Source organism: Dermacentor andersoni, chromosome 9 (assembly GCF_023375885.2).
Source record: "Dermacentor andersoni chromosome 9, qqDerAnde1_hic_scaffold, whole genome shotgun sequence".
In the NCBI taxonomy this organism is placed as follows: Eukaryota; Metazoa; Arthropoda; class Arachnida; order Ixodida; family Ixodidae; genus Dermacentor; species Dermacentor andersoni.
Window position 1 is genome coordinate 83,049,664 of NC_092822.1, and position 22,560 is coordinate 83,072,223.

At 47.1% G+C, this 22,560-nt stretch overlaps 1 protein-coding gene across 1 annotated transcript in view; it reads left to right on the forward strand.

The window, feature by feature from the left end:
- The first annotated feature begins 3,488 nt into the window (after positions 1–3,488).
- The window catches only part of LOC126528316 (thiopurine S-methyltransferase-like), a 50,357-nt gene continuing 31,285 nt past the window's right edge, over positions 3,489–22,560 (forward strand). Inside the window, exons 1-4 of the mRNA XM_050176197.3 lie at positions 3,489–4,180; positions 4,387–4,485; positions 7,702–7,794; positions 9,116–9,245. Of these exons, the coding sequence (XP_050032154.1) occupies positions 4,158–4,180; positions 4,387–4,485; positions 7,702–7,794; positions 9,116–9,245 (345 nt within the window). The 5' untranslated portion in view covers positions 3,489–4,157. The remainder of the gene's footprint in view (positions 4,181–4,386; positions 4,486–7,701; positions 7,795–9,115; positions 9,246–22,560) is intronic.

Genomic DNA, 22,560 nt, shown 5'->3' on the forward strand with positions numbered 1-22,560 from the left:
CCACTCAGTCTTCCAATGGCAGCTGGAAAAGGGCTTTGTGTCCGAGTTTCCGCATGACGGAATTATGTTTTCTCGTATACTCGAATTACAATTCGAAGCTATCACGTCTGCAGCTTGTGTGTAACTCGTACTTTACGAATTTTCTGACACAACTTACTTTGAAAAATTCAATTAGTTCAACAAGACACTTGTGCTTGTCGGAGGGCCTAGAAGAACGAGGACGTAGGCTGCATTTCTGTACACGTGCTTGCACGCATGACTTGTTTCGCTTGTGGTGGTGCTTGTCTAATGTCACTTGTGATTGCCTAATGTTGGCAACAGCTTTGCTGTACATCCACTTTCACAGGGTGAAACGGAGGCGGATTCGTTTTTACGTACCCACTTCATTGCGTTATTTTTCAGTGGATTTAAACTTGTGTATTAAAATATAAACTATGCTTTGACTATAACAGCTAAAACCTAATTTGTCATGACTAAATGTCTGGTGCTTCATGCTGTATTTATTATTTGCAGTCTAAATTGATTTATTTTAAAAAGCAATGTTCAATGCCGGAAAATGGCACGTCAACACCAAGTTTAGTTAAAGGCACTTGACATAGTAAACATAAATATAAGCTATACGTACAATTGGTCCTTTTTCTTCATTTGAGAGAAAGTGGTGTACAAAAATTCAGCCTTTTGCTGGTAGGCTGCTGCAACTGCCTCAGAAGGCATTTAGCTTGCTTTCCGATGGTTAAGGAATGTCAAAGGCATGAGCTCAGCAGATACCTTTAAACTGCGTCAAACTCCCTGGGACCCAGGGGCCCGTTCTAAGAATACTGGGATCTTATGCACCACTTTTTATGTAATTACCATGAACTATACTTTTCATTTCTTTCCTGAGAATTCTTTGTATTGCTTTCCCATTTTTATTTGTAACAGTTTTGCAAGCACATTATCATTGTAAACATTTTTAGCTCTCATGTATCAGTTTTCTGTTGTCATTTGTTCCAAAACAGCCCCCTTACTCTATGCTCCCCTTGGGGCCTGTAAGGTACTTTGAAATGAATAAATAAATAAATATATAGCTAGTCTGAAGAAAATCATTCTATTACATTAGTGAAATATTATGACATTTTTCTTTGTTAACTGTTGAGAAACAGCTGCATTTACAGGCTGTTGACTCTTGAATTTGTCCAGTATGATTACCAACTCTCGTAACTTGTTTAGTGCATGTATACATTAGCCAATAAAATGACAAGTGTAGGCTTGGAGCACTTTTATGATTTATTTGCATATAAGGAAATTAATCAGTCGAGAATTGTGGTGTATGTGTACGGGTTGCATGCTTACTACACACGTATAATCAGCAGTTCAGTGTACACATGACTTCACTGTAATCAATGAATGCCATAGAGTGCCTTCATGGGAAATTTGGTTATATTTTATGGTCTTCTGAATTATCTGCAGATTAACAACATGGACATTATCCACTGTTAAATATCCTTTTCTATGGGCAGCTTTTGGGGATGGGTAAAGTGATGCATTGCGTTAATTTTATTTGAAATTATGCATGTACCTTTTTGCGAATACTTTGTACAACACCAAAAGCAGGCTAATGGAACTATTCAATTCTTCACTCCATCAATCTTTTCCATCATATAGACAAATATGTTGGCATTCCAAGTCTCTGGTACATTATTAAAGTCTTCAGGCATTGCATATAGCCTATGAAGGTTTCCAAGCTTTTAGAGCTTTTTTTACGCTATTTCGTCAGACCTTGCAAAGCCCTTCTGATCTCGCCCCCAGCTGTAGCTGCATATGGAACCTCATGTACATGCAAAGGGCACACATGTTGTGACATAAAACATAGACTGTGTGTATGATACCATACAGGCCATCAGTCTGTCCTTTCTTGCAGCTTGTAAAAAGGATTTCTCTGCAGCCCTTAAAGGAGCCCTGAACCACCTCCCTGGCTTGGTGAAAAAAAGAAAAACAGTCAGTGGATAGCCTACGCTGCTGTGAAAGTTTCAGCCAAGTTTTGAGTCGTGCATGCTGCGTGGATCTCACAAGTGTAGCGTAAAGTTGCCTTTCTCTCAGATGCTCTCTTTTCAACAAAAGCCTGCTCCTGATTCTTTTCTGGATGCTTTATTTCATAATGTAGCAGATTTCCACATACGACTGCTTCTGGCCAATAGCTGACATCAATCAAGACGGGTGTTTGGATCGGTGCACTTATTCTTAAGTTCTCTTACTGTTCATATTTATTGATGCAGTTTAATACACAGGCTGAAGTAAGTGAAAATTTGCTTTTGAATTTCGGTAATAATTGCATAATTTCTGAAGAAGCCGACTATCGTCCGCTCACGCAGGGCTGTGGCCGCCCGCATAAGCATTAAACTTTGGCCACCCTGCTTATCGGCATCGTAGCTATCGGGTCTCACTAATTTCGACTAGTTTCGAACACTCACCTAGCCTGTAACCACGCAAAACTAAAGGTCAGACCACACGCCCACTTGCCAGCGCGCGCGCACTATAGGCCGCTCCTGGTCAGACGCCTCAATCGACAGACCGCTTCGTATTGAGCTATTGATAGTGCTTCAAAATGCACAAGTTTGATGTGGCTACTATTTGCCGGTCAAGCTGGTGCAGGACAAAGCCAGTCCACACCACGTAGCACGGCCAGACTGGAGCATATGAGCATGAGTGGGCACTAAAGCAGACTAAAGCCTGTTGTGCACAACGCAAACGCTGCGCGTACATACTGTACCTGTGGTCTGCTACGCAGCGTAGATACCGCGGCTGCCACGGAGTGCCGCGACGAGTCTGCTGGCTCAGCCAATGCCTCCTTTGGTTCAGCACACTACGGCTCGCTGAGGACAACTGCGTTTAGTGCGTAGGCGCCAAAATTGGAAATATAGTGGTGCGTATGTAAACACCCAAAATAAAATTTGAACTGCACGCCACAGTGGCGTTCAGTAGGTTGAGCCTTGTGGGCATGCACCGCCCCGCCGTAGCTTTCGCAGTACAAGAGATTGTAGAAGGAGCAGGAGCGCCACGAAGGGGGTCATAGCTAGGTGGCCTTTGATTGCCAGTGACTCCGCTTCTGCTGAACGCATTGAATTACTTTTTTGCGGGGAAGTGTTACTGAAATAGTCTAACTTAACTTCAAATGCATTTCTCGGCTTACATCAAAAGTGGTCAAGGGCCTCTTTGACAAATGTGTCAATAATATCGCCGATGACGTATTGCACACAAATTACCTTTGTCTTTATGCAAGTACATTTTATTCCTGCCCATATACACATCTTACTTGCTTATATATCGTTTCCCCAATCCTTCTAATGTTGTTATTTCTATTTTACATTGTTACTTTTTCTCTCTTGTACACGGACACTTTATACAAATATCTCTACTGCCATATTGGCTTCTCAGCTGCCACTCTTGCGCAAATGGGTCCAATTACAATCCATAAATTCGATTCCTATCGGGCTCGATCAACCGCGACCGAGAGTGCACCGTGGATTCATGCTCTGTTGTCGCTCGGTAACAGGGGTGTTACTCGTTTCCCGAGTCGACCGCAGCAAACAAGGAGGGCAAGACCAAGCGCTGTCCCAGGCTGCTACAGCCGGACAGCATGCCTAGAATACTCAACCTGTACTAGCCTGAGTTGTACGGAATGCACGCAAACGCGGATGTACCAACGGTGATTACGTCACCACTTATACCACAGCACGCTACAGCATCGAATGAGAAAACCTGAAACCACGGAGCTACAAGGAAACGCAGTTACAAATCAGATGCGAACGTAGAACCACCCGCGTTCTTTAATCGGACTTTGGACTACTAAAGGCTGTTTCACATGCTGCGATAGGAGCGACAAAAATCGGTGCAGTCGCAGGCATCGCAATGCGATTTTTGACGTATATATAGTAGCAACAGGTCCGAAAACGAAATAAGTTTCTTTGATCATTATCATCATCATCAAAGCTCGCACATATGCTTGCAGGATCTAAAAAAAAAAATGACATGGCGGCCTCCTGTTATCTATTTGGGCTGCAGTATCAGTTATCACGTTTGTTTTGCGTGGTTTTTATAACATGAGGTAACGGCAAACGAGGTCGTTCTCCTTACGCTTAAAGACTTGTCCTAGTCGTCCCTCAGAGCCCGATTGCACTATGGGCCACCGTTGGAGTTCGAGGTGAGCTTCATTTCGATCATGATTGCGATGCTACGAAGGAGCTTCTGACAGCTTGCGCGGAGAATTGCGAAGCAGCGATTGTTCGCGACACTCTTTACCTTGTTCTTAAATAGTGTTTAGCTGTAAGTGCAGCCGAGCGCGCTGTACGCAAAAGAGCTTCCACGCTTGTAATCGCACTACACTAAACGGTTCCATCATTTGTTCAGTCGCAAGAAACCTGTGATCTACGCCAGGGACCAGAAAGAGTTCTGGTCGATCCGTTGGAAAACCGGAGACACTCCGTGGCAGACGCAAGGCATACATCGGTGAGTAGGCAAGCAGGCTATGAGGCTGTGTTACAGACTGGTCAAATTTTTTTCCATTTTTCCTCTTCAAGCGCGACTGTCAGAACACGGTGCTTCAGATCAGATTGTGCGCTCTATACCCCTCAGTGCCTTTTGCTTGCTGGCTGGTGGCTTTTTGTTTGCTTTTCTAACACTGTGAACAGCTGCTGGCCGCTCGCGTGCTGCCACTGTTATTTGTTATTGATGCGGCAAGTACTGCCAGTATGCTTCACCGCAACACGCGTCTGTACTGCGGTGAAGCTTACTGAAGCACATCAGTCATTATTTATTTACTTATTTATTTAAGTACCTCAGATACCCCTATTCTTGTGGTTTTACATGAGGAATAGATAAAGGGGAAAATGAGATGTACTCTCGGATAGTCACTTTCAGTGTGCGCTGATTGGCTGGTTGAGCAAAACTGAATGAGCTGATTGGCTGGCTGAGCGAAACCGCTCAAATCATACAGTGCACCGTGTACTTAGTCACACGAAAGCGACACTCTTGTCAAAAGTGATCGTCCGAGAATATATCCCCTGATGTTCACTAGTATAGACAGGTGGAGGATGAATGACTTTTTAAGGACTTATGCGAAGCGATAGTCAGTGGGCGAAAGTGATGACGGAGTGGTTAGTTGACGATTGTTATAATTTGTGGAAAATGGAAAGTCTCGAGATCTTGTGGTGGCATTTAAGACAATCAAGGTTGACCCGAGCGTTTAGTGTTGTGGTGGTTGTAGGATAAGAGTAATCGGAATAAATGAACCTCATGGTGCTTGAAAGGTTAATCTGGTAGGGGTCCCAAATTGTGCAGGCGTACTCGAGCTTTGGCTCTTCTAGCATTTGGCAGGCAAGCAGTTTTACAGAGAACGGGGTGTGATGCAAGTGTATGTGATGCTTATTACGAGATAAGCAGGCGTCGAGATATTAAGGAAGAAAAGTGGGAGCCATATAAATGCTACACCATGGTGTGGAATACACGAACCAATGGTGGTAGGAAACTAGTGCAGTTTTCTTTGTGTTAAGGGCCATCAACCACGTGTGGCACCATCTTACTATGTGATGCAGATCACTTAATAATTTATGAGAGTCATGATTGTTATATTGATGCTGTGGTATTTAAATAACGCAGTCTCTGGTGAACAAACCAATGTTAGAGAATATGTTATTGGGCAGATTGTTTACATGCAAATTAGGAAAAGTAAGCGACCGAGTATCATGTACTGGGTCATGTCTGAGGCAACTGGTGTGTTATGGGATGCTCGATTGTTAGCCTACACAAACTATTGTCAATTAGCAAGGCAGTCATGCACCCAATTTAGCTCAAGAAGGTTAACGTTCAAATGTGTAAGCTTTAGTAGAAGGCGTCATTAAGCAACTTTGTCAAAAGCTTTTTCAAAACCTAAAAAGAGTGCATCTACGAGTACAGTGATATCAAGGCTGAATCTGATATTGTTAACAAATGAGACTAAGTTGGTTAGAACATGAGCGGTATTTAAGGAATCTATGTTGGACGAGCGGAGAAAGATATACAGATATTCATAATTTTATTATGTTTGAATACATTATGTGTTCAATTAGTTTTGAAGGAGCACTCGTGTTTTTTAAGCGGTTTTCTCGTGATGACTGCGGGCCATTTTTGTGCACAGGAATGATTTTGCCAAGCTTTGAATTGTGGAGTATGATGGCGGTAAATGGTGGTTGAGAGGGAGTATTGCAAAATGTGTGATAAAAGTACACTGGAAATTTATTTGTGGCTTTTTAGTATTTTTACATTTATGCTGTTGATTCTGGCCGACAATGTTAGTTTAAGGCACTCAATTATTTTTATTACGGCATTAGCTTCAAATGTGTTACCAGGCATCACTTGGTGATCAGAGTGGGGATAATTGAGAAGGTTGCCTATCGGCTCTTCAGTAAACACAGAAAAGAGAGTCGAAACTAGAGTTTCAGCACCATCTTCATGCTGTACAGGGAAGTTGAGATCATCACATAGTGATATCGGTGGGCAAGATTTAGGGTTCACAACTTGTCAGAACTGTTTAGCATTGTTATAAACGAGAAGAAAGGGAGTTAACCAAAGGGCCCAATTTTTGATTAGTCATATCATAAGAAGCCAACAAACACTGACACCAAGGACAGCATAGGGGAAATTACTTGTGCTTAATAAATGAAATAAAGAAAGTATAAATTAATGGAAGTGAAAGTGGATGAAAAAACAACTTGCCGCAGGTGGGGAACGATCCTACAACCTTCGCATATCGCGTGCGATGCTCTACCAATTGAGCTACCGCGGCACCGTTTCCCCATCCACTTTCTTGGGTATTTATGTATCCTAGTAGAACCCTGGGAGTGTTTGCCAGCGCCATCACTCCCAGACCTTGGCGACGGATGTAGAACATCCTTTCTGCCGCAGGTGTCACAAGAACGTGATCTTTTTTTGGGTGAAGGCAACCAGTCAATAAACCCACACATGCTACCTGAAGGCAGCAATGTTGCCGGATTCGAGACCCTCGTTATGTAATAAACGAGAAGAAAGGGGGTGAACCGAGGGGCCCGATTTTTATTAGTCATATCATGAGAAGCCAACAAACACTGACATCAAGGTTGTGGGATCGTTCCACACCTGCGGCAAGTTGTTCTTTATCCACTTTCATTTCCATTAATTTATCGTTTCTTTATTTCATTTATTAAACACAGGTAATTTCTCTTATGTTGTCCTTGGTGTTAGTGTTTGTTGGCTTCTTAGCATTATTATGTAGCAAAGCGGGTAGGGTGGATGAAAAGAAGGAATGCTTAGTTTTGGCGGCAAGAGATTCAGGTTTCTTTTCAATGTTGCTGTACCTACTCCATGCAGAAGGGGCATGGTGTTCCGGAATGCGTATAAGGCTCTTGCCGAAAGCTTTCTTGTTTCTCTGTAGCGGGAGAGCCTTTTCGCTCATATGAGCTACCATGTGACACTGAGTGCAACATGCATGAGTGCAAAATGTAGATGTCTCTTGTGGCGCGTTGCGGCACGAGTTGCAGGGGAGGTGCAATGGTGTGCCGTGGTGAAGGTGACTTGAGTCGTGTACTGTGATGGAAGGATCAAGCACGTTGCAGTGTCCCTTAGTTGTGCACAGGAACCTTTTCCACATAGTAAAGTCTTGCTCTTTCACTGATGCACTTTTCTGACCACCCCACTCTGCAATCCTTGCAGGCTTCTGGACCAACACCAAGAGCTGGTCCTGGCTGGAAAGCAAAATGCCCGCGTGTTCATTCCACTGTGTGGAAAGGCCCCTGAACTGTTATGGTGAGCTCCTTTTTTAGTGTACTCTGTTCCTTGACTGCCGAAGTATGAATAGCTTGGATGCTCCGTTTGCACAGCGTGTGATTTTTTTTCTCCTTCTTTTTCACACCACAGTGGTGGCACTGCTTAATGGTTGCATTGTCTTGATTGGTTCACCATTGTCGTCGTCACGAGCCTATGTTGTGTCCACTGCACGACAAAGGCCTATCCAAGTGATCTTCAATTACCTCTGCCTTGTGCTAGCTGACCCATCTTAGACCTGCAAGATTCCTAATTTCATCACCCCACCCAATTTCCTGCCGTCCTCGACCACACTTTCCTTCTTTTGCTACCCATTTTATAACTAATTGACCGCCGTTTATCTGCCCTGTGCATGGCCTACCCAGCTCCGTTTCTTCTTAATGTCAACTGGAGTATTGGCTATCCCCGTTTGCTCACTAAACCGTACCACTGCCTTCCTCTCTCTTAACATTACACCTATTATTTGTCGTTCCATTGCTAGTTATGCAGTTGACCGTAATGCTGGTTAACACAGCAGACAAGAGGGGTTCATTGCGTGGGAACAAGGCACATGCTGGTGTGAATATCATCCACGATTATCCCTGAAGTGCGGTTCCAGGGAACCTCAGGGGTCTTCAAGAGAGTTTCAAAGGATTCAGCAGAAACTGTAATTTTTTAACTCTAATGCAGTGACTGAAGATCATTTCAGTAGGAATGACTAAGTAGCCAACCACTAGAAAGGCCAATATTTTTGCAGCTAGCAAGCTTAAAATGTAGCCACCTTGGCACAAAATATCATTACATTGTCTGGGAGTATTCTGATAGCACTGGAGTTCTCTCTGTGTTTTTTAGGAGTACGGAGAGGTTCTTAAACTCGCATTGGGCTGTTCTCAATAATTGAATTAGAATAAAAGAGTGACTCAAATTTGGCGACATTTATTTTCGTATCCCCCCCTCCCCCCTCAAGAACATTTCTGGGAAGAGAACCTTTATAGATAAAGGTTAATGGTGCCTGGTGACTGCATTACTATTGTGCCTACCTATAATGAATTCAAGCATCACCTCATATGACCACACTGAATGGTCAGAGTTTATAGAGCACTGAAGTACAGTCAGGCTGATCATCACAACACCTTTTAAGTGGTCGGTGTGCACCATTATTGGACTGCTAAAATTCTGAGCCAGCAGGCTCGAAAAATGGCCACTTTGGCACAATATAGCCAAACTTGATAACCCTGCTTGTGACCCCATGTAGCTTAATACCCATTTAGGTAATTGAGTCCGGATTCACTGTTGCGCCCATCTCGTGGCTCTCTTCCTGTAGGTTCTATGGTCGTGCTCACAATGTTATCGGCGTGGAGTACATAGAGCGGTCAGCCAGCGAATTCTTCACGGACAACGGCCTTCCCTGCGAGGAAACGACCTGCCATGTGCTGAAGTGTAAAGTCTTCCGTGTAAGTAAGCCTTGTCCTGCTACTGATCAACAGTAGTCAAAGAAGGTGCATCATGGAACATTTTACGAATACGAATACAATTTATTTCATGTTTGTTCGAAACATGGGGAGATGGAAGAAAAAGCTGTTGAACAGCAGCTTGACAAGCTCCCACCCCCCTTGTTTACATAGGCAACAGCAGCTCATACAATATACATATGCAGATCAGCATACACGCACACACACACACACACACACACACACACACACACACACACACACACACGTTTTGATGGATATTTTTTACATCACTAAAAAATGGTGAAAGACAATTTCCGTAAAATATATACAAGTACGAAACGTAGTGTAAGTATGCATGATTGAAAATACTTCGAAGATTTGAAAGAACAGCAGTTATAAAATCAAACAGAAGAATTAACAGGTACACAGAGCATACAGATCAAACCTGAGAAGAACTTTCCATAAAAGGTAGTGCATAGGTAGTACATTTGTAGCATTTTAGAAAGAAAAAAGAAGGAATTACTTTTTCTCAACGCTATTTCTAAACAACTAAAGGAATAAATCTCTGAATTCTGTTTTCAAAATGCTCATCATATCAATTTCTTTGCGAAAAGAATAATTTATACACTTCGTACTGTGTGTCGTAACATTTGTTCACCGTAATTAGTGTGGTTACGGTGGACTTCCCAGTGCTCAGGATGTCTAGTTGTATAATAACGGGTGTTCGTTTGCAAGTTTGCCAGATTAATTATGATATTAATGCCTTGTTTCTTTTCATCTCTTAACTCTTTACAAAGGTGATAGTTATACAAATTCTCTATGTTAATTAGTCTAAACTTTCTAAGCAAGCTGTCTGCTGAGTAGTCTGGTGATTTTGACTTGTCTATGTCAAAGTCTTGACGTAAACAAGTCCACTTGTCGAAACGGTGGCTCCGGTGATGCCACTTGTTTAAGCACCATTGATCCACTTTAAGTCTCCCTGTGGTTCTCTTGTCTTGCTTGTGCTGCTACGAAGCTTCAGAGAGGGGCAGCTCGGAAAGGAGGGCAGATGTGATCTGAGTGAATGAATGGTAGGATGACAGATGAGGATGAAGAAAAGAGACACCAGAAGTGCTCCCTCACAGCTAAAGCTCTCTCGCGCGTTGTGCTGTCTTGTTTATTTGTACACGTCTGTTGTGCTAGCCAAAATTCATTGTAGGTCCATACCAACTCATCCAAATGGTCAGCTTGACCAAAATGTTACCTTTGACTTGTGGAAAGAACTTGGCACCTTGAAGGATGAGAAAGCAGGGCTAGCAAAGTAGAGGAAGCCAACTGTGGCTTTTTGTATATGATGTTGCTTTTAAGTGTTCCAAGCTAAAGTAACATGCCATAGCCTGGTAAGGGAAGGATTTGTCATTGGCAGTTAATTTTTTTGAAACTGTGAAGGATGTGGGGTCTCATACGGGCTCTTGGGACAAAAGAATGACAACACAGTAGTGCAGACAACCACAAAGGCATTTATTGCACCCGTCATGCACCAATGCCAGCTAGCTGAATTACTGCCGATAGAACGTGCCGATGGGTGCTGATGAATCGAGGAGGTCTGACTCACCATGACAGGATATCGAGCAAATATGTTCACTCTCATGCTGGAAACTAACGCCTAACCCTTCTCGTGTACAGCAAACATGCAAACGGTGGCGTGTTTGCATGATCACGTTCGCCCATCCTCGGTGTCCTGCTCCAAAGCCTTTGTCAGGATGGTCCTGCGAAGTGTGCCAGCGAGTTCCTAAAATGTCCGTGTACATAGCCAACTCCAAGCCAAAGAGGAAGAGGCTACTCCGTCTTGTGTCCAATTAGCCTCACCGTTAAGTTGTGTTATGAGCTCAACCATTGCACATACTATTCCGCAACAACACTGACCGGCGACAGCGCTTAGCTACGCAGACAAGCCGGATTACAGGAGATGTGAGAGCCATGCAGGGAAAACATAAGGGGCTGCATGAGATTCGAGGGTCCCCACATCCTCCCCACCTTAAATTGCTACATATTCTGTCAAAATCATGCTACATGGTCTAACATCAACGGGAGTTTTTGCAAGCAAGAGATAGTACATGCAGTGGTGGCTGCACTGAGGAACTGTCTACGCACTTTTGTCAATAACCAGCAAGCCGAATATATCTCTGGGATGCACTGCTGGTGTCTGTTGGTCACAGCAGCTACTCTGCAGACAGATTGCATCCTGCTGGCTAGAGCCGCATTAGCTGTTGGTGACTGCTGGTGGCTCTTGTACCAGCCACCGAGGCTTGCGAGCTGGACACAGGTGGCTGCTGATGTCACTGCACCGAACCAGCCACAGGCATCTCCATTGCCTGGGGTGGCTTGATTGTGGTGCTGGGTGGCAGTGCAGATAATGTGTAGGTGACAGCAGACCAGCGGTGACTCCACTAATGCTGCATGTACTCAGCGCACTCAACAAACATAGAATAGTGCAAGGGAGAGGAATTTACCATGCGCATTGCCCGTGGGGGGTACGATGTTTAATTTGGCCAGAAAAATATCGTGTGGCTACTCAGATGCTAAATTCATGTGAACCAAGCTTGCTTTCTTGATTCGAATGAGTAATTCCGATTCATGCAAAGCTAACTGGAATGAGGGAAGCACATTGCGGCACCTCAAAGCCACGGTTAACCAGTTTGTGTCCCTGCCTACACAACAGACAGCTGTGAAAAGCCTTAGGCCTAACGAGTCGCTACTCTGACAACAACCGGCACCCAAGAACAGCGCCCAAAGTGGGTGAAAAGCAGGCAACTGCAAGGAAACAGAAGCTCCGTGACGTGGTTTTACCCCCTTCGGTGCATTCGGCATCCGAGTGGATGGTGCCCACTGTCCCGGATGGTGTCGGAGCTCCCAGTGCCAAGCAGCAATGTCAGACAACCCCTAATGGGCCATTAGAGCCCCTAAAGGCTATATGTGCACACATATAACCTTTGGCCATATGTGCCATTGGCCAGCTTCCGGAGCAATGGCTCCCAGAGTCAAAGAGATAGAAGAAGCTATTTATATAACAAACTCGGACTACCTATGAGGCTTCCATATTGTCACGTGGTGGTGACGTAGAAGAACACAGTAGCAATACTGTGAACGAGAAAACTAACTTTTATTGGGCGAACTTGTGCCCACAAAACAGGCTACACTTATAGCACAACGAAAGCGGCGAACACAGTCGGCGATCGTCGGAAATCTGATCAGCGGGTCAAGCGCGTCGGCTTTTATACAGGATCGTCGAATGTTCCAGACTAATCGTTGGGACCCGCGTGCCTTCCACAAAGTTCTACACCATTCGAGTCAGGCGAATAAATCAGATAACAGAAGGTTCGTCGACAACAGACTGTGGATAGAAGCATCGATAACTTTCCAGAAACTTCGGATACATGCAAGCGCGTCCCGCGCTGTGCGATAAGATTTGTTAGGCGGCGAAACGTGGTCGCCCGATAAATATAAGTACACGTGTCAATACCCCCCTCTTAAAAAGCATCGTCCCGATGCTACAAATATAAGAGAGCGACACACAAAAGGACACTTATTAAACATAAGTAACAAAACAACGAAAAGAAATCAAGTCTAAAAGTCAGTTACGCGAAGTCCCAAAGTTCGTCAACGCTGGTGGTACGGCTTGAGTCACACAACGTGGACAATTTCAGGTCGTGAGCGACGCCGCTGTGACAGCGAAATGCCGTCTGGCACGACCTCATAGTCCAGTACGCCAATACGTCGGATGATCTTGTACGGTCCGAAATAGCGACGCAAGAGCTTCTCGCTCAGTCCTCGTCGGCGTATAGGGGTCCAAACCCAAACACGGTCACCGGGCTGGTACTCGATAAAGCGTCGTCGGAGGTTGTAGCGTCGGCTGTCGGTCCTCTGCTGGCTCTTGATCCGGAGGCGGGCGAGCTGTCGGGCTTCTTCGGCGCGCTGGAGATAGCTAGCGACGTCAACATTCTCTTCGTCAATGACGTGGGGCAGCATGGCGTCGAGCGTCGTCGTCGGGTTCCTGCCGTAAACCAGCTTAAACGGCGTGATCTGTGTTGTTTCTTGCACCGCCGTGTTGTAAGCGAAGGTTACATACGGCAGGACCGCGTCCCACGTCTTGTGCTCAACGTCGACGTACATCGCTAGCATGTCGGCGAGGGTCTTATTCAGGCGCTCCGTGAGACCATTAGTTTGCGGATGGTAGGCAGTTGTCCTCCTGTGGCTTGTCTGGCTATATTGCAGAATGGCTTGGGTGAGCTCTGCTGTAAAAGCCGTTCCTCTGTCGGTGATGAGGACTTCTGGGGCGCCATGTCGCAGCAGGATGTTCTCGACGAAAAATTTCGCCACCTCGGTTGCGCTGCCTTTCGGTAGAGCTTTTGTTTCAGCGAATCGGGTGAGATAGTCCGTCGCCACGACGATCCACTTATTCCCGGATGTTGACGTCGGAAACGGCCCCAACAAATCCATCCCAATCTGCTCGAATGGTCGACGAGGAGGTTCAATCGGCTGTAGTAACCCTGCTGGCCTTGTCGGTGGTGTCTTGCGTCGTTGACAGTCTCGGCATGTCTTGACGTAACGGGCGACGTCGGCGGTAAGACGCGGCCAGTAATACCTTTCATGTATCCTCGACAGCGCCCGGGAGAATCCGAGGTGCCCAGCAGTGGGATCGTCGTGTAAGGCGTGCAGTACTTCTGGACGCAGCGCCGACGGAACAACAAGAAGGTAGTTGGCGCGGACTGGTGAAAAGTTTTTCTTCACGAGTAGGTTGTTTTGAAGCGTGAACGAAGATAATCCACGCTTAAATGCCCTGGGGACAACGTCGGTGTGCCCTTCCAAATACTCGACAAGGGCTTTTAGCTCCGGGTCCCCTCGTTGTTGATCAGCGAAGTCTTCCGCGCTTATTATTCCAAGGAAGGCATCGTCGTCCTCGTTATCTTGCGGCGGCGGGTCAATGGGGGCGCGTGATAGGCAATCGGCATCTGAGTGTTTTCGACCGGACTTGTATGTTACAGTGATGTCGTATTCTTGTAGTCTGAGGCTCCATCGTGCCAGCCGTCCTGAAGGGTCCTTTAAGTTAGCTAGCCAACACAACGCGTGATGGTCGCTGACCACTCTGAATGGCCTGCCATATAGGTAGGGGCGAAATTTCGCTGTAGCCCAAACGATGGCGAGGCATTCCTTTTCCGTTGTGGAATAATTGCCTTCCGCTTTTGACAACGACCGGCTAGCGTAAGCTATCACGTGTTCATGTCCATCTTTTCTCTGGACTAGGACGGCACCGAGGCCTAGGCTACTGGCGTCAGTGTGGATTTCGGTATCGGCGAGCTCGTCGAAGTGCGCAAGTACGGGCGGCGACTGCATGCGTCGTTTGAGTTCTTCAAATGCGTCAGCCTGCGGCGTTTCCCACTTGAACTCGATGTCACATTTAGTTAGCTGTGTCAGCGGCTCAGCGATGCGTGAAAAGTCCTTGACAAATCGCCTGTAGTAGGCACACATGCCAAGAAATCTACGCACTGCCTTCTTGTCGGTGGGCTGCGGGAACTTTGCGATGGCAGCTGTCTTCTGCGGGTCGGGGCGGACTCCAGACTTGCTGATGACGTGGCCTAGGAACAGAAGCTCATCGTAGGCGAAGCGGCACTTTTCTGGCTTCAGAGTGAGCCCTGATGACTTGATGGCCTCGAGTACTGTTGCGAGCCGCCTAAGGTGTTCGTCGAAATTTTCGGCGAAGACAACGACGTCATCCAAGTAAACGAGACAGGTCTGCCACTTCAATCCTGCTAAAACCGTGTCCATCACGCGCTGGAACGTTGCAGGCGCCGAGCACAGTCCAAATGGCATAACCTTGAACTCGTAGAGGCCGTCTGGGGTGATGAAGGCGGTCTTTTCGCGATCTCTTTCGTCGACTTCAATTTGCCAATAGCCAGACTTGAGGTCCATCGACGAGAAGTATTTAGCGTTGCAGAGCCGATCTAATGCGTCGTCTATCCGTGGGAGGGGGTATACATCCTTCTTCGTGATCTTGTTCAGTCGACGATAATCGACACAGAAACGTAGGGTTCCGTCCTTTTTCTTTACCAGGACAACAGGGGATGCCCACGGGCTTTTCGACGGCTGGATGATGTCGTCGCGCAGCATTTCGTCGACTTGTTCTCTTATAGCTTCACGTTCCCGCGTCGAAACTCGGTAAGGGCTCTGGCGTAGTGGTCGAGCGCATTCTTCGGTTATTATGCGATGCTTTGCGACTGGTGTTTGTCGAATCCTCGATGACGTCGAAAAGCAGCCTTTGTATCGTCGAAGCAGACTTCTGAGCTGTTGCTGCTTAATCACGGGGAGACTTGGACTTATGTCGAAGTCTGGCTCGGGAACTACGGTTGTCAGGGTAGATGCGATAGAATCCGCGAGGACAAAGGCATCGCTGGTTTCCACAATTTCCTCGATGTATGCGATCGTCGTGCCCTTGTTGATGTGCTTGAACTCCTTGCTGAAGTTTGTCAGCAACACTTTCGTGTTTCCTCCGTGCAGTCGAGCGATCCCTCTTGCGACGCAAATTTCACGGTCGAGCAGTAGACGTTGGTCGCCTTCGATGACGCCTTCTACGTCAGCGGGTGTTTCGGTGCCGACCAAAATAACAATGCTGGAGCGAGGCGGGATGCTCACTTGATCTTCAAGCACACTCAAGGCGTGGTGACTACGAGGGCTCTCCGGCGGTATTGCATGATCTTCCGACAGCGTTATTGACTTCGACTTCAGGTCGATGACTGCGCCGTGTTGGTTGAGGAAGTCCATGCCGAGAATGACGTCTCGTGAACACTGTTGGAGGATAACGAAGGTGACAGGGTAAGTCCGGTCGTGAATGGTAATTCTTGCCGTGCACATTCCTGTCGGCGTAATCAGGTGTCCTCCAGCGGTCCGAATTTGAGGGCCTTCCCATGCAGTCTTAACCTTCTTCAACTGGACGGCGATGTGTCCACTCATTACGGAGTAATCGGCCCCTGTGTCGACTAAGGCAGTGACTGCGTGGCCGTCGAGAAGCACGTCGAGGTCGGTGGTTCTTTGTCTGGCGTTGCAGTTGGGTCTTGGCGTCGGATCACGGCTGCGTCGTGTTGATCTGAAGCTGGAACGTCGCGTCGTCAAGTCGTCTTTCGTCGGTGTAGTCTTGGCTTCCCGACTTCTTCGGGACGGCGGCGTGTCGTCATGAAGTCGTCGAGATGGTTTCTTCGTCGTCTTCGTCGGCGGCGGAGGATCTTCGTCAGTTCGACGAACAGCAACCGCACCTCCATCGGTTGCTGCTTTTAGTTTTCCGGATATGGGCTGACGGACCGGCCCCGGGCTGGGCCAGTGTATGGTCGGCGCTGCGGCGACAGGTAGCGGCCTGGTGACGGCGAATGGGAAGCTCGTCGAGGGCTCCACTGAGTGGCGGCGAGGTAGTCGGCGATATCGCGAGGTCGTTCGCCAATCTGTGGCCGCGGCGCGTTAACGGCGAAGCCTCGCAGTCCCATCTCCCGGTATGGGCATCGGCGGTAGATGTGCCCCGCTTCTCCGCAGTGGTAGCAGAGCGGGCGGTGGTCAGGAGCGCGCCAAATGTCCGTCTTCCTCGCGTAGGTCCGCTGGGCGACGGGTGGTCGTGCTGGCGCTGGCGGCGGCGGACGACGGAACTGCGGCGTGACAGGGCCCTGGCGCGGTCGCGGAGGGGGACCTTGACGGCGTGCGACGGCGGCGTAGGTCATCGCTTGCGGCTCAGGCTGGGGCGATACAGCGGCTACTCCAAGTTGTTGTTGGAGCTCTTCACGCACGGCGTCGGCAATCGAAGCCACTTGAGGCTGTGATGGTGGGAACAGCTTTTGTAGCTCCTCACGCACGACCGCTCGGATAGCCTCGCGCAGGTCGTCGGTGGCCAGTGATTGAACTCCGGCGTAGTTCGTCGAGTTTGTGCGGCGGTCGAATTGCCGGTTTCGGATCTCGAGTGTCTTCTCGATGCTGGTGGCCTCGCGAAGAAACTCGTCCACGGTCTTCGGTGGGCTTCGTACCATTCCGGCAAAAAGTTCCTCCTTCACACCACGCATCAGCAGGCGGACTTTCTTCTCCTCGGGCATTTCAGGGTCGGCGTGGCGGAAGAGACGGCTCATTTCTTCCGTGTAGATCGCGGTCGTCTCATTAGGTAGCTGCACCCGGGTTTCTAATAGCGCTTGGGCTCGTTCTCGGTGTACGACGCTTGTGAACGTCTGCAGGAAGCCGCTTCGGAAAAGTTCCCAGGTCGTTAAGGTGGCTTCTCGGTTCTCGAACCACGTCCTGGCCGCGTCTTCCAAAGCGAAGAAGACATATCGCAGTTTGTCGTCGCTGTTCCAGTTGTTAAAGGTAGCGACTCTCTCGTACGTCTCGAGCCAGCTTTCCGGGTCCTCGAAAGTTGAACCGCGGAACGTCGGAGGCTCCCTGGGCTGCTGCAGCACGACGGGTGACGCTGGGGCTGCCATTGGGGTTGACGTGGTGGCCATCTTCCTAGTCGTCTCAGGCAAAAGTCCGTGCTCCGGGGGCAGTCCTTGCAGCCTGCGGCTACCTCGCTGGTTCTTGGCGACGTTGGTGTCTTCCGAGTGAGGGCTTGGGTCACGGCTTTGTGGGGGCGTCCGGTACATGAACGCAAAGCACCTCCACCAGATGTCACGTGGTGGTGACGTAGAAGAACACAGTAGCAATACTGTGAACGAGAAAACTAACTTTTATTGGGCGAACTTGTGCCCACAAAACAGGCTACACTTATAGCACAACGAAAGCGGCGAACACAGTCGGCGATCGTCGGAAATCTGATCAGCGGGTCAAGCGCGTCGGCTTTTATACAGGATCGTCGAATGTTCCAGACTAATCGTTGGGACCCGCGTGCCTTCCACAAAGTTCTACACCATTCGAGTCAGGCGAATAAATCAGATAACAGAAGGTTCGTCGACAACAGACTGTGGATAGAAGCATCGATAACTTTCCAGAAACTTCGGATACATGCAAGCGCGTCCCGCGCTGTGCGATAAGATTTGTTAGGCGGCGAAACGTGGTCGCCCGATAAATATAAGTACACGTGTCAATATTCACTGCCTTCAGGCTTGCCAATGCTCCACTGGCACTAGGCCTTGCTCTTTCAGGATGCAGATCATGTGGCTTTCATACCAACGAATATCTTCCAAGAACTTCGGAAAAGGCTTAGCTCGTCATTAAGTTCAAACATGCCGCAGCAATCATCCCTCACAAGAAAGCATGACGCTGATGCTAGTGAGCAAAATCCACGGTATGTGTATGCTTCAGTTCAAACAAAGATTATCTTGAACCGAGCAAAGCTGTCAAATCTGTGATTCGGTGCACCAAGAGCCTCATGTTGGGCGCCAGATGTGGAGTCTCAAACGTGCTGTGATGACAAAGGAACGACAGCGCAGTAGTGTAGACAATCACGAGAGCATTTATTGCTCCTTTCATACATCAACGTAAGCTAGCCGAATTGCAAACAATAGAACGTACCTATGGGTGCTGATGAATTGAGGAAGTCAGGCTTACCATGACAGTGTATAGAGAGTCAATATGTTCGCCCCAACGCTGGACGCCAATGCCTAATGGTTTACATGTACAGCCACGCGAATGGTGGCATGTTTGAAAGGTAGTGTTCATCCATCCCGCTGTCCGGCTCCGAAACCTTTCTCAGGACGGTTCCGTAAAGTGTGTAGGTGCGAGCGTGGTACGACTGCACACAGCCGACCCCAAGCCAAAGAGGAAGAGGCTCCTCCTGTTTGTGTCTGAGTAAACCCGCCATTATATGGTGTTAGCAGCGCAACACTCGTGCTATCTCACATACTATTCTGCAATTACACCGACTGGCGGCGGCGCTTAGCTATATAAGTAAGGCATATTATAGGAGATGCGAGAGCCCTGTGGGGAAAACAACATACGGGGGCACAAGAGAGTCGAGCATCCCCACGAGGAGCATGCCTTTCTAGCCTGAGGACAGTTAAACTTCAATATAACAAAGTCAGTAAATTGGCACTTTGCTTCGTTCTATCGAAATTTTACTACATGAAGTTCTACATCGTATTAAAGAAAGCACAGTCACCAGCCAATTTTTCTTATGCGGAAGGGGCCATAATAAAATTTCCAAGTAGTCAGACAGTCAAACAAAAAAAAGAAATTTGAATGAAAAAAAAAGAATGTTCTTTAAATTTGAGAGTTGACTACCAAAGTAACAACTTGATGCTATGTTGATGAAGATTTATATTTGCAGAAGCTTTCGCATCTGCTGCTGTGCCGCAGTGGTTTATTGCCAACAACACCTCCAATGTTGTCTAGAGTTGGACGACACCGAGTGCTGTGTTCATCGTCCGCGCATCATGTCCGAAAAAAACCTAGCCAGATTCAGTATGACTTTATGAATTGTTCTGTGGAGGAGGTGGTGTTGCCATGGTTTAAGTCTGAGTGAGGTGTGGCATGATGTTCAAAATGTTGGTTGTCGTTATGTATTCATTCCACAGAATGCCATCTGTGGCGACAGCTGTCCAGTTAAAATTGCTGTCATTTCTCACGAAATCTGATGGCAAGAAAGTGCTTAAATGAGTTCCGTACAGTAACGTGCGTCAGACTTCATATCTGGGATGAATATGTAATGTAATTGCTTCTGAGTGAAGTTGAAAACGATTGAAAGCAGTGTGTACCGTTATGCACGAGTGATAACGCACTATGGGCCCAGTACAAGAAGCTATGACCCACAAACTGAATGATGAAAAGATAAATTATTGGCCTCGCATTAGGAGACGGGAGGACAGCAGCAGAGATTGGTGCCATCTTGTAGTTACATTGTTCGTAGATAATGCAACAATTGGCTGATTCCCCGTGCTTTTGTCGATCACAGTGCCTAAATCCTGAAACGTGGCCTATGTGGATCTTTACAAGTGGTATGATTGAGGAGCTCTCCCGTCCACCTCAGTTTGGCTGACAGAAGAGCTCCTCAATCATACCAGTTGCAAAGCTGGTATTAGTAGCGGTATTCTCAGTCATTCATTTTTGGCGTACAGTCACTTTTACGAGATTTCGAGTGACCAATAGTGGATGTTCCAGCATCTACGGGCAATAGTGTTCCCGGCAATGTGCCAAGACAGCATGCTTGGTGCTGTGCCAGGAGCTATGGTGTTGGCCTGCTAAGCACAAGGTCACGGGATCAAGTCCCAGCCGCAGTGGCTGCATTTCGATGAGGGTGAAATGCAAGAACATCTGTGTCCCGTGCATTGGGGGCATGTTAAAGATCACCTGGTGGGGAAAATTAATCCCGAGTCCACCCTACGGCGTGCCTCATAATGAAATTTGTAGTTTTGGCATGTAAAACCCCAAAATTCAATCTAACTAAATCTCACAAAATGATTTTGTGTTTTAATATGAACAAGACTACTACTCCCACTTTCTTTCGGAAGGTGTACTACACTGTTCTTACGTGTAAATCTCATTCACTTTCACTGACAATTTAACCTACTGGCTGCTTCCTACAAGAGGCCATCGTAGCAGTGTTAGTCTCTGTGGTAAGCTTTTACCATACTATCTGTTACAAAAGTTGCCAGATTGAACACAAAGCCTGATTTATCAAAATTATTTCATTTATCAAGGTGACGCTTGTATACCTCTTATCAATATTGCAATTTTGTGCACACTGTAGCATGATTGCATACGCTCGACATACCTAGAGTTTCATTTTAGGTACCTCCTAACTGGGTGAAGTGTGCGTATAATGCTACAGTAACACCTTAATATAGTGAAGTGGAGTACAGTTAAACATTAATATAGCAAAGTTGAATATAATGAAATTCACGATATAACAAAGTATTTAAGTTTTTATAACTTCTTGTCTGTAGAACACCATGTATGTAATGAAGTGTGTTTATGCACGATTTAAATGTAATGAAATTTCGGTGCCACCACGAAGGAATAATGAGACAATAAATGGAAACCTCTGTGGATGCAGATGGTCAAATTGTTGAATTACACTCGGCGGCTTGTGAGCGCACCTCTCAAATCGTGCGCCAAGCTACTGAGAGTGACTGCTGAAGTAGAGCGGCGCCGTGTTCTGTACAAAGTCCTAGTGCGATAAGATCCTATCACGCCCGCGCGTTGTATGCTTTCAGTGCGAGTGAAAGTGTGCTGTAGGGAGCCGAGAAGGATGTTGGCTGGACGAGCGCAGTCTTCCCGTGTGAGCAAGAGGGAGAGGGGTGCGAGCTTGTGGTAATGAGATCGAGTGCACACAAGGGAGGCAGGGGGGGGGAGGGTGCAGGCTGATGCATGTCTCCTTTCCTAGCACAGCCATGGCTGCCAGTGTGGCTGAGCGCATAGCCAGCCCACGCACCCTGTTTTAAAGGTAATCTGCCGCACGTGCGAAGACTGGGCAAGCTGAGATGGTGTGGCATCCTACGCTGTCTTTCTGTGCGTTTGGTGCAGGAGGTTGGTAATCTCCAATTTGGGAGACACATTGAAGCGAGAGGCAGGCGGAGCATTTGCTCCCCACTGTTCGCGCTTTCCGTGATAGCTTTGTCCCCCTGTGGGTGACACTATCAGACATGGGGGTGGAGTGGACGCGAAAGCGTGGCTGGGCTGTTACCCTTAGCGCCACCGATTTGAAGATGTCACCAATACGCCATGAAACTGTTGTCTTTCGTCGCCGACTGTCAGATTTCACAAAATACTTTGTTTCTTCTCATCCAATTTTGCTTTTTCGATTGCCCAACAATTCTGAAAATTTTCCAGCCCCTGCCGTTTAAGACGTATCCACTAGCGACCGCACTTGTTTGCAAAAAATATTGAATTTCAATATAACGAAGCATATTGCCAATTTTACTGACTTCATTAATCTTGGTTTAACAGTATAACAAAATATATATTACGAAGTAAGTGAAATTCTCGTTGAAATCAACATAGAGGTTCATATTCCGGTACATGTAATAATGGACATAACAAAGTAATCTTGGCTTCCCCTTCAGCTTTGTTATGAGAAAGTTTTGCTGTATAAAGCAATGTGTGGTCGGTGGTACATAGGATCGAATCTCATGTCTTGCAGCACTTCAGCCCAATGCAACTAGACCACGTATGCACGCATACTTCTCTCGTGCCAAGGTCGCCTTTTGAAACGTCGGGCACGTGCACGCCATGCCAGTTTATCGCATCCTTCCCTTGTGACAGCTAGCGCTTTGATATGCTGTGTTAGACTGTACTTCCTTCGCGAGTGCCCTATGAAGTCTGTAAAGTCTGCCTATAATGCTATCATGTAAGGGGGGCACAAAGCACTTTAAATTACTTT